Here is an 11696-nt window from a genome sequence, read left to right on the forward strand (position 1 = left end):
GGCCAAGAAGTTCTCTGTGAAGGTTCTTTGAAGTTTAAGGTTTTTATGTTCTTGGGATATATATTTATATATGCTAGAAGTAGCCCACCAACATCATTAATTGTATTATTTCCCCCACCAAATCATTAATTGAACTATCCCATTTCTTTCCATATAACAATTTTAGCATATATATATTGACTAAACCCGAAATCATTGGTTTTCAGGTACCGGTGTAAGCTGACGCACAGCCCACGAATAATTTTAGTGGATGCGAGGAAACGTTTATCTTTTGATAAAGGATCGAGGCCACTCAGGCAAACAAAGGTGATCATGGGATGGTGTTTCATGAAATCTGGCTTCAAGAAAATGGGATGGAAAAGCACATTATATGTATATGTTATGTAAATTATGGACAGCAAATTTTGGGAGAGATTTAACGGCGTGGAATCTACTTGTTCAAATAAATTTAATTGTTCAACTATTCACTCATATAGGTGAATTTCATATGAGGTCTTTTATGAGAAAAATGCTAAACATCCCAAATTTTTGTTTCAAAAGTTGATTCTCAAATAATATATCACTATCCTATGAGTTGGTGTCTTGGTAACATACTTCCTAAAATAATAAATCTCATTAGATGATGACACATCATTTGTGAACTAACATTTGAGAAAAAAAATTTAGGATATGTAACGTTTCTTCTTTTACGATTGTTGTCTAAATTGATGGAGATTCTAATCCCGAAGAGCAAGTTTACATGCAATAGGATTAGCTTTAAAAGAGAAATGCTATACATACTCCTAAGTGTTTACTTTCTAACATGACAGTAAAAATTGACATTGGATGCTACATGTACTTTCATTTGTTGTTTTATTCAATAACAATTTTCACTGCCACATTAGGAAATATGCAGTACTTAATTAAGAATTGTTAAAGTATTCATTAAATAATCATTAGATTCATCTGTTTCATTCTGCTTTAACTTTTGGGATATGCGGTGATTTAACATGGTATTTGAGCCAATGTTTTGAGTTCAAACATTGTCTTCTTCATTCATCTCACATTTCAATTAAAAATTTTACGTGTTGAATCTCACTTATTAAATATATGTTTAAGACCATAAAGTGAATGAGAGTGTTAAAATATTAATTAAATGATTAAGTTATTAAAATTGCTTATGCTAGAAAGGGTGCCTTTCATGAGCGTGGGTTGTGGGAATCATTCTTAAAAATTAGCATGACATCCACCGTTATCTTAACTTCTCAACATGTACAGATTGTGAACAGCAAACATGATTAAGCAGCTACTTTCTAATTCAATTTTTATTTTTAAAATCACAACTACAAATCAACACAACGATTTTGGTTAAAAAGTGAAAACCCTTTGACAATTCACTAAAGAAAACAGAATTTTAGGCATAGTAAAATTATAATCCCTTGTAAACTATTAAGACGATCGGTGTCAAGCTCCATGCTTGTCTCCTTATCTCCTCGAGACGCTCCGAGTCCTCACTGGCCAGTCTTCTATACATGAACTCCATACCGACCCTCCGGTATACTTCAAACGGTTGAAGGAAGTATAATGGATGTGGTTTGAAAACTAACAAACTTCAAGAGAGTGAAAGCAACAATGGCTTCAAGAACCAGTACTCATAAGATTCTTTTCCCATACTTCCTCCACAAATGTAAATAATGTGTTCACATAAAAGTAAATGGAATTTACATCTGGTAAGAACTGGTGGATTCCACATAAGGAAATTTCAAATAAAGATGATTATAATTTAATTATTTCTTCTAATTTATTACAATAATACAATATTATGCCCAATAATGGGTCTATCTGAGTGCATGAATATAGAATTAATACTTTATATCTTCCAATGACTTCAAATTGAACATCAGCTAAATATATGGACCTCGATCTCCTCATATCATACAGGAACGCGGTGTTTGAGCTGTAGAAGATGAGCCTGGTAATTGGCAATCCATTTTTTAATTATCTTTATCTCTTTATTTCTTTGCTTGACCAACCAATGCGGATCAGAAGAAGAATTTGCCACAATGATGTCCAAGCAATGAGAGCCTGCAGAAATGGGGCATTTACAAGACTTAACTCCTAAACAATCTCTTGGAAGATATACTGAAAAATTACTAACAGTAATGTATATATATATATATATATATATATATATATAACTTTTCTTTCTTTAATTATTTTAGGTTAAGCTTATGAGAAAAGTAGTGATTTAACATGGTATCAGAGCCAAAGGTCATGAGATTGAATATTGACTTCTTCAATTCACCTTCATTTAATTAACTATTCTATGTGTTAGGCCTTACTTATTAAAAGGAAGATTAAGCCCACACGTGAGGAGAGTGTTAAAGTAATGATTAAGAATATGTTTGAGAAATAGAGCTTTTAAGTCAAAAAACGCTTTTTGACAAAAGTTTCAAAAAATGTGTTTTTATAATTTTTAGAGTAAAAAAGTTAAAAAAAAAACTTTTGAATTTTTTTATCAAACAAGCCAGCTTTTGATTTGTCATACATTTTTAGGTATTAAAAGTACTTTTTACCCTTTATAACACAATCCCATCCCATGCAAATAGGTTTTAAGTGATTAAATTTACCTCCTCCTATCAGCTTAAGCTTATGGAAAAAGGGTGATTTAACATTTACAATGGTTTCTTTGTCCATGTTTTTGTGTATTTCATTTGATCGTGTTTTATGTTCTTTAATTGTCCCTTCTTGGCAATTAATAAATTAACAAGCTTGCAGAGGTGAGTATTAATACCTTCAGCTGTAGTGACGGCTAAGAGGCTGTGTGATATGTCCTCCAAGACCCTATGATCAAAGATGGACATAAATGACTAAGTATATATAGAGAGTGAATATAAATTTGCCCACTTCTAATTAAAATGATTAACACTGAAAAAGTTGAGTTTATTTTGTTTACCCTCCACTACTGTAAGGATCTTTTAGCCCATTGGAGAATATGATGTTGCTAGCAAACCTACGGAGAATCAGTTTTATATCCTGCAATTTCACAATGTCAGAAAGCATCGACAGTTATTATCAACGTACAAGAGCAACATCAACCATAAATATATAACAATCAGAAAAGGAACTCATCATCATCATCATCATATATACCTGACCGCCGTAATAAGTTGTGACCCAATGAGGCCGAGGCTCGACGCCATACAATTTCTTGCAGTAATTGTTGAAGTCCGTTAGATTGAAGGGTGATGGAGGGAACATAGAGCCGTTTGTATCATGGCCAATGGGCATAACCATATCACTACATGACTGCATGTACACATCACACAACACAAGTCATTTAATTATAACCAATTCACAGCCATGAATAATTATTCACTCTCCCTCTCTAAAGAGAAAAGAAAAGAAGAGGCATCTAGCCACAACAAAAACATTATGAAGGGCTTAAACATCCCATATTATCACCAAGCACTTGAATATATATAAAATTAAGCTAATATTTTTATTTTTTATTAGGGTCAATAGTGATGGCCCAAAAAGTCAATGTTGAAAATAGGTCATTATCATTAACGTAAAAAATTAAGGTAGACGCTAATATGTTTTAATCTAATTTCGATATAACAACCACGGTGACTTTTGAGTTGCCGCTAATGGCAAAATTACGTCGCTAATAGCTTTCCACTTCAACTCGTGCATGTGCGGGCAAAATTTCCCACTAGTTTATTAGCTATGGACTTTCTTATGTCGCTGCTAATGGCTTAATTCTTGTAATGAAATGTGTTTCCACTAAAACAATACAAGATTATTGTCTGCTATTATTGTTATCAATGAGGTTACCTAAACCGGTTGGGCTTCAGACTCTGTGTTTGTGTAGGAAATCTTTTTTCCACTTTTCTAGTTTCCTTCTATTTTATTGATGTGCTAGTGGTCTGTCTAGATTGGATTTTTAAAAATAATCTGAACTGGTTGTGCTTCAGACTCTGTGTCTGTGAAGGGAGCCATTTTTTCTTTGTACTTTTTCTACTTAATCTTTATAGTTTCTTTGGAAAGTTGTCTAGATTTAAGTCACCCCCATTTTCTTACCCTAGATGGTTTTATCCATCATAATGCGGCACAACTTTCATCAGTTGCATTCGCAAGTGACTTTGACCGTTCTGGTTTTGATTCAGTTCACTGAGGTGCTAGTGGTCTGTTTGGATTGGGTATTCCAGTTAAGCTTTTATTTATTTTCTGTTTTTAGTCTTCCTTGTAATTTATAGTTAAATGTATAATAAGTGAGAAAGCTACCTGCCAACCCCACCCATCAGTTGTTTCACTTGGAGCAGTGAACTCATTCATATCATAGCATGAACGGTTTTGTCTATAACTAGCAACAACACCCGCATATATTCGGCCAAGAGTATCTGTTCCAGCAGCTGCTCCATCAATGGCTCTGCATATATCACTCATTAGGTATCTTGGGGCATCATAATTATATTGAGCTGCTCCAGTAACTATATTGTCCAAATAGTCCTTCAGCTCAGAAGACTTATTTAATGGACTGAAAACAAACAAGTTTTAATTAGAGTTTAGAGGTATATATATATATATATATATATATATATATATATATATATATAGAGAGAGAGAGAGAGAGAGAGAGAGAGAACAGTAAATGACAACGAGGAGAAGTAATTAATTACCGGCAAGTATTAAATTTCTTGCTAAGGGTTGAAAGGCCATTAGGTGTGGAAGCAACTCTATCAATTTCAGCCCATGATTGCCGGATGGTTTCATAGCAACTTTGACTAGTTTCCTGCACCAGCCATGCTATAAATCTTTGAAGGCTTTAAACATAATTTAATTAACACTAGATGTAAAATGAAAATAAAAATTAAAAGTTGGCGTTTTACTTTAAAATCCTTGGTTACTACAGAGTAGTATCCATCTTGAGGTACAATGTCGTCAAAGTAAAGGATTGGAGCTGAAGAAGCTAGAGATCCAAGGACAACGTGAGAATACTTTAGCCGAAACCATGCTGCAAGCACTGCAAAATTATGTGTGTATATATATATATATATATATATATATATATATATATATATATATATATATATATATATATATATATATATATTCAAGACAAAGCATGAAAAAGTTAGTGATTATTAGTTAAATAATGTCATCGAAGTGGTAGAGAAATGGATTTAGAGTGACTTACTTCCTCCATAGGAGCCTCCAATAACGATTACTGGAGAATTTTCTGCAGATAAATTTTGCTTGACGTGTAAGAGCACAGCAGCGTAATCTGCTAAAGCCTGAGCCGAGTTGAAATAACCACGAGTACTCTCATCCTTCAAAGCCTCTTTCATTGATCCAAATGGTTTCGATTTCCCATAGAACCGATGCTATTATTTAGATCATACAACAGTTTCTCAGTCTAACATGTTAAAGCTATCATAATTCTCAGTTCCAAATCGAGAGCATTGATCTCCAGCAAAGGTTTTCATTTTAACTACTCAAAATATAACTTTTTTTCACTTTAGCTATTAGTTTTTCACTGCAAATTCCAACAGAGCATCTATTTTAACTATCTACTCTAATTAAATATTATTATTATTATTTTTTTTATCATTTTCCTGTCTTCTCCATCAAAAGAGAGAGAGAATGAAAGAGAAAATATTAAAAAAAAATAGAAAGAAACAGAAAATATAATAAAATATTATTTATAAGTTAATATAGTAAACTTGCTGGAGCAAGGAAATAAGGCATAATAGCTAAAAAAAACTAATTTACACTTTCTGTTGGAGATGCTATAGTGAGTTGTTATGAAACAATTTTATGACCTTAAAGGATTGGCTCAAGTGGTAAGTCGTTTAGTTTTGGTGCCTTATGAAGTACCAGGTTTAAAGTTCAGCCATGTGATGACAAAACACTGAGCTTTACCCGATTTGTGTGAAATGAGTATTTTGCATGGTGTTCTCAATTGGAAATAGTCGGAGCGAAGCCCCGAACACCCGGTTTAAAAAAAAAAAAAAACCTTCACTTTTACCTCTATGTACAGTTGGATGGCCTTAAACTGGAGGGCATTATCATTGAGAAACCCAATGATGGGTAAATCAACATCCAAAGATTCTTCTGCGCCAAGATATGCAAATATTGGTGCGTTGGAATCCGCTCCACCCCAGTAGTTAAAGTTGATCAAATATCTTTGCTGAAAAGTGGTGTAGCTATCACTATCAGGCCTGTAGTTGAAGTGATCAAGTGGTTGGGTGTGATAAAATGTTTTGAAATCCTCGGTGTCGGATGAAGAGTATGTGGTTTGAGGTCCATGTTGCCATGTTCTCCGTGTTGTTCCAAGCCTCGGAGTGTTAAACGGGGTCGCAGAAGCAGAAATTGAGAAAAATAGGAAGAGGAGAGAAAACAATTGCGACGAGTGTCCAAGAGAGTCCATGGCCAAGAAGTTCTCTGTGAAGGTTCTTTGAAGTTTTAAGGTTTTAATGTTCTTGGGATATATATTTATATATGCTAGAAGTAGCCCACCAACATCATTAATTGTATTATTTCCCCCACCAAATCATTAATTGAACTGTCCCATTTCTTTCCATATAACAATTTTAGCATATATATATTGACTAAACCCGAAATCATTGGTTTTCAGGAACCGGTGTAAGCTGACGCACAGCCCACGAATAATTGTAGTGGATGCGAGGAAACGTTTATCTTTTGATAAAGGATCGAGGCCACTCAGGCAAACAAAGGTGATCATGGGATGGTGTTTCATGAAATCTGGCTTCAAGAAAATGAGATGGAAAAGCACATTATATGTATATGTTATATAAATTATGGACAGCAAATTTTGGGAGAGATTTAACGTGCGTGGAATCTACTTGTTCAAATAAATTTAATTGTTCAACTATTCACTTATACGGGTGAATTTCATATGAGGTCTTTTATGAGAGAAATGCTAAACATCCCAAATTTTTGTTTCAAAAGTTGATTCTCAAATAATATATCACTATCATATGAGTTTGTGTCTTGGTGACACACTTCTTAAAATAATAAATCTCATGAGATGATGACACATCATTTGTGAACTAACATTTGAGAAAAAAATTTAAGATATGTAACATTTCTTCTTTTACGATTGTTGTCTAAATTGATGGAGATTCTAATCCCGAAGAGCAAGTTTACATGCAATAGGATTAGCTTTAAAAGAGAAATACTATACATACTCCTAAGTGTTTACTTTCTAACATGACAGTAAAAATTGACATTGGATGCTACATATACTTTCATTTGTTGTTTTATTCAATAACAATTTTCACTGCCACATTAGGAAATATACTTAATTAAGAATTGTTAAAGTATTCATTAAATAATCATTAGATTCATCTGTTTCATTCTGCTTTAACTTTTGGGATATGCGGTGATTTAACATGGTATTTGAGCCAATGTTTTGAGTTCAAACATTGTCTTCTTCATTCATCTCACATTTCAATTAAAAATTTTACGTGTTGAATTTCACTTATTAAATATATGTTTAAGACCATAAAGTGAATGAGAGTGTTAAAATATTAATTAAATGATTAAGTTATTAAAATTGCTTATGCTAGAAAGGGTGCCTTTCATGAGCGTGGGTTTGTGGGAATCATTCTTAAAAATTAGCATGACATCCACCGTTATCTTAACTTCTCAACATGTACAGATTGTGAACAGCAAACATGATTAAGCAGCTACTTTCTAATTCAATTTTTATTTTTAAAATCACAACTACAAATCAACACAACGATTTTGGTTAAAAAGTGAAAACCCTTTGACAATTCACTAAAGAAAACAGAATTTTAGGCATAGTAAAATTATAATCCCTTGTAAACTATTAAGACGATCGGTGTCAAGCTCCATGCTTGTCTCCTTATCTCCTCGAGACGCTCCGAGTCCTCACTGGCCAGTCTTCTATACATGAACTCCATACCGACCCTCCGGTATACTTCAAACGGTTGAAGGAAGTATAATGGATGTGGTTTGAAAACTAACAAACTTCAAGAGAGTGAAAGCAACAATGGCTTCAAGAACCAGTACTCATAAGATTCTTTTCCCATACTTCCTCCACAAATGTAAATAATGTGTTCACATAAAAGTAAATGGAATTTACATCTGGTAAGAACTGGTGGATTCCACATAAGGAAATTTCAAATAAAGATGATTATAATTTAATTATTTCTTCTAATTTATTACAATAATACAATATTATGCCCAATAATGGGTCTATCTGAGTGCATGAATATAGAATTAATACTTTATATCTTCCAATGACTTCAAATTGAACATCAGCTAAATATATGGACCTCGATCTCCTCATATCATACAGGAACGCGGTGTTTGAGCTGTAGAAGATGAGCCTGGTAATTGGCAATCCATTTTTTAATTATCTTTATCTCTTTCTTTGCTTGACCAACCAATGCGGATCAGAAGAAGAATTTGCCACAATGATGTCCAAGCAATGAGAGCCTGCAGAAATGGGGCATTTACAAGACTTAACTCCTAAACAATCTCTTGGAAGATATACTGAAAAATTACTAACAGTAGTGTGTATATATATATATATATATATATATAACTTTTCTTTCTTTAATTCTTTTAGGTTAAGCTTATGAGAAAAGTAGTGATTTAACATGGTATCAGAGCCAAAGGTCATGAGATTGAACATTGACTTCTTCAATTCACCTTCATTTAATTAACTATTCTATGTGTTGGACCTCACTTATTAAAAAGAAGATTAAGCCCACACGTGAGGAGAGTGTTAAAGTAATGATTAAGAATATGTTTGAGATTGTGTTTGAGAAATAGAGCTTTTAAATCAAAAAACGCTTTTTGACAAAAGTTTCAAAAAATGTGTTTTTACAATTTTTAGAGTAAAAAAGTTAAAAAAAAAAACTTTTGGATTTTTTTACCAAACAAGCCAGCTTTTGATTTGGCATACATTTTTAGGTATTAAAAGTACTTTTTACCCTTTATAACACAATCCCATCCCATGCAAATAAGTTTTAAGTGATTAAATTTACTTCTTCCTATCAGCTTAAGCTTATGAAAAAAGAGTGATTTAACATTTACAATGGTTTCTTTGTCCATGTTTTTGTGTATTTCATTTGATCGTATTTTATGTTCTTTAATTGTCCCTTCTTGGCAATTAATAAATTAACAAGCTTGCAGAGGTGAGTATTAATACCTTCAGCTGTAGTGACGGCTAAGAGGCTGTGTGATATGTCCTCCAAGACCCTATGATCAAAGATGGACATAAATGACTAAGTATATATAGAGAGTGAATATAAATTTGCCCACTTCTAATTAAAATGATTAACACTGAAAAAGTTGAGTTTATTTTGTTTACCCTCCACTATTGTAAGGATCTTTTAGCCCATTGGAGAATATGATGTTGCTAGCAAACCTACGGAGAATCAGTTTTATATCCTGCAATTTCACAATGTCAGAAAGCATCGACAGTTATTATCAACGTACAAGAGCAACATCAACCATAAATATATAACAATCAGAAAAGGAACTCATCATTATCATCATCATATATACCTGACCGCCGTAATAAGTTGTGACCCAATGAGGCCGAGGCTCGACGCCATACAATTTCTTGCAGTAATTGTTGAAGTCGGTTAGATTGAAGGGTGATGGAGGGAACATAGAGCCGTTTGTATCATGGCCAATGGGCATAACCATATCACTACATGACTGCATGTACACATCACACAACACAAGTCATTTAATTATAACCAATTCACAGCCATGAATAATTATTCACTCTCCCTCTCTAAAGAGAAAAGAAAAGAAGAGGCATCTAGCCACAACAAAAACATTATGAAGGGCTTAAACATCCCATATTATCACCAAGCACTTGAATATATATAAAATTAAGCTAATATTTTTATTTTTTATTAGGGTCAATAGTGATGGCCCAAAAAGTCAATGTTGAAAATAGGTCATTATCATTAACGTAAAAAATTAAGGTAGACGCTAATATGTTTTAATCTAATTTCGATATAACAACCACGGTGACTTTTGAGTTGCCGCTAATGGCAAAATTACGTCGCTAATAGCTTTCCACTTCAACTCGTGCATGTGCGGGCAAAATTTCCCACTAGTTTATTAGCTATGGACTTTCTTATGTCGCCGCTAATGGCTTAATTCTTGTAATGAAATGTGTTTCCACTAAAACAATACAAGATTATTGTCTACTATTATTGTTATCAATGAGGTTACCTAAACCGGTTGGGCTTCAGACTTTGTGTCTTATCAACAGGCCAATTATGCACAAAAAAAGATTATGCAGAATCTCTTATCAACAGTTAAGAATGTCTTTCATTCTATTTGTATATGAATCACATATTCTGTTTGATACAGCTATGCAAATCACATTTGAAACATGCAGAGATAGTTATTCATTGCTATAATATTTGAAACATGAGATAAGTTATAATCTTGTTGGTTGGGGCTTACATGCTTTTATTAAAATAACAGCATGTATGTTGTAGTTCAAGCAATGGTAAAAATTAAATCTCACTTTTAGAAGCTTTTAATAAGAAAGAGAAAATGAAGAGAGATTTTGAGAGATTTAATCTTTACTATTGTTTAAACTACAATAACAGCATGTAAGCTGGATCCAATATTATAATATCTAATGTTAGGGGTGTTTTGGGCGGGAGTCTCTGAACTTTTGACAAGTGGCGTTACATTTGTATGTCACATGTCTCTTTTCAAAATAAATCCTGTGCATAACCGTTCCCACAATTTCACCTGATGCAAACTTTCAATTTCAAAACAACAAAACATCATTTCACCCCTCAACGCCGAGTAAGTTTTCTGTTGTAATTTTCTGTTTGAATTCAAAATCTGGGGATAATCTTTCAGTTATGGATAACATGGATTATTTTATTTGTTGCTTTGTGTTTAAGTTCTCAATATTCCTGCACAATTTTTTTCCCCTTTCTTTAAAAAGCTACAACTATAGGCATTTATTTATTTATTTTTTTCACAAAATGAGTAAGCTAATTAGAATCGGGTATTGAAATTCTTTGTTTTTGTTCACAAAATTCATGTTAGCGGCTTCTTTTGCATTCTCAGTTGTAATTCATATGCAGTTTTCTGTTTACTTTTCCAATTCTTTAGTCACGTTGATTACCGTTAGCAAAAAAAATTATGTTATATATATTATGAAATTCCAATAATAAAATTAGTTGAATAACTTGAAATTGAAAAAATTTGATATATTGTTTCTATTTGGTGGGGGCGTAGATATTTAAAAAGTAATTCAAAATTCAATTTTTTTTTTTTTTTTTTTTTTTTTTTTGGGAATGTGACATCCTATTAGTGAAAATATTATGAATTTTTATTTTGAAAAATTAAAAATTTATATTTTTAGTTATGTTGAGATTTCGGAAGAGTTGTTTGCTGTGATTGAGAAGAATGTGTGTCAATATCTGTTGTAATCTTATGTTTGAATTCAAAATCTGGAATTATTTTATATGTTTCTCAGTTTTTGTGGGTTTTACATATTATGCTTATCTTTAATACTGTATGTAATTTACTGAGATCCTTAAAGGACAATATTACTGCATTTATCTTTAAACACATAATTTCTATCTGAAAAATTCTTAAAGGACTTGAAGATAACTGCAATTTACTGAGATCCTTTATTAATTATGACTTGAACACAATTTGATCCATTT

At 32.5% G+C, this 11696-nt stretch overlaps 2 protein-coding genes across 2 annotated transcripts; both read right to left on the minus strand.

Annotated features, from left to right (window-relative positions):
* Positions 1 to 1912: 1912 nt before the first annotated feature.
* On the minus strand, positions 1913 to 6412 carry LOC132162834 (uncharacterized). Its single transcript, XM_059573053.2, has 9 exons — positions 6011 to 6412; positions 5180 to 5366; positions 4872 to 5005; positions 4662 to 4774; positions 4267 to 4519; positions 3133 to 3288; positions 2936 to 3015; positions 2774 to 2823; positions 1913 to 2064 (listed from the first exon to the last, which is right to left on the minus strand). Exons 1-9 carry the CDS (start codon positions 6410 to 6412, stop codon positions 1913 to 1915), a joined length of 1527 nt encoding a protein of 508 aa, XP_059429036.2.
* Positions 6413 to 8392: 1980 nt separating this feature from the next.
* On the minus strand, positions 8393 to 9690 carry LOC132162835 (uncharacterized). The gene is made up of 4 exons (XM_088518716.1): positions 9547 to 9690; positions 9350 to 9429; positions 9188 to 9237; positions 8393 to 8469 (listed from the first exon to the last, which is right to left on the minus strand). Exons 1-4 carry the CDS (start codon positions 9688 to 9690, stop codon positions 8393 to 8395), a joined length of 351 nt encoding a protein of 116 aa, XP_088374842.1.
* Between the last annotated feature and the right edge of the window lie 2006 nt (positions 9691 to 11696).

Source organism: Corylus avellana, chromosome 8 (assembly GCF_965113065.1).
Source record: "Corylus avellana chromosome 8, dhCorAvel1.hap1.2, whole genome shotgun sequence".
Lineage (NCBI taxonomy): Eukaryota > Viridiplantae > Streptophyta > Magnoliopsida > Fagales > Betulaceae > Corylus > Corylus avellana.

What these genes read in the sequence shown, in the direction of transcription:
- LOC132162834 (XM_059573053.2), bottom strand. Translation starts at nt 6,412, where the DNA reads ATGGACTCTCTTGGACACTCGTCGCAATTGTTTTCTCTCCTCTTCCTA. An exon ending in TGGAGGCTCCTATGGAGGAA is followed by an intron (nt 5,006 to 5,179) that starts GTAAGTCACTCT and finishes ATAATTTTGCAG; the next exon opens with TGCTTGCAGCATGGTTTCGG. An exon ending in CTGATGGGTGGGGTTGGCAG is followed by an intron (nt 3,289 to 4,266) that starts GTAGCTTTCTCA and finishes GTGTACATGCAG; the next exon opens with TCATGTAGTGATATGGTTAT.
- LOC132162835 (XM_088518716.1), bottom strand. Translation starts at nt 9,690, where the DNA reads ATGGTTATGCCCATTGGCCATGATACAAACGGCTCTATGTTCCCTCCA. An exon ending in CAACTTATTACGGCGGTCAG is followed by an intron (nt 9,430 to 9,546) that starts GTATATATGATG and finishes GTGAAATTGCAG; the next exon opens with GATATAAAACTGATTCTCCG. An exon ending in AGCCGTCACTACAGCTGAAG is followed by an intron (nt 8,470 to 9,187) that starts GTATTAATACTC and finishes CCATTTCTGCAG; the next exon opens with GCTCTCATTGCTTGGACATC.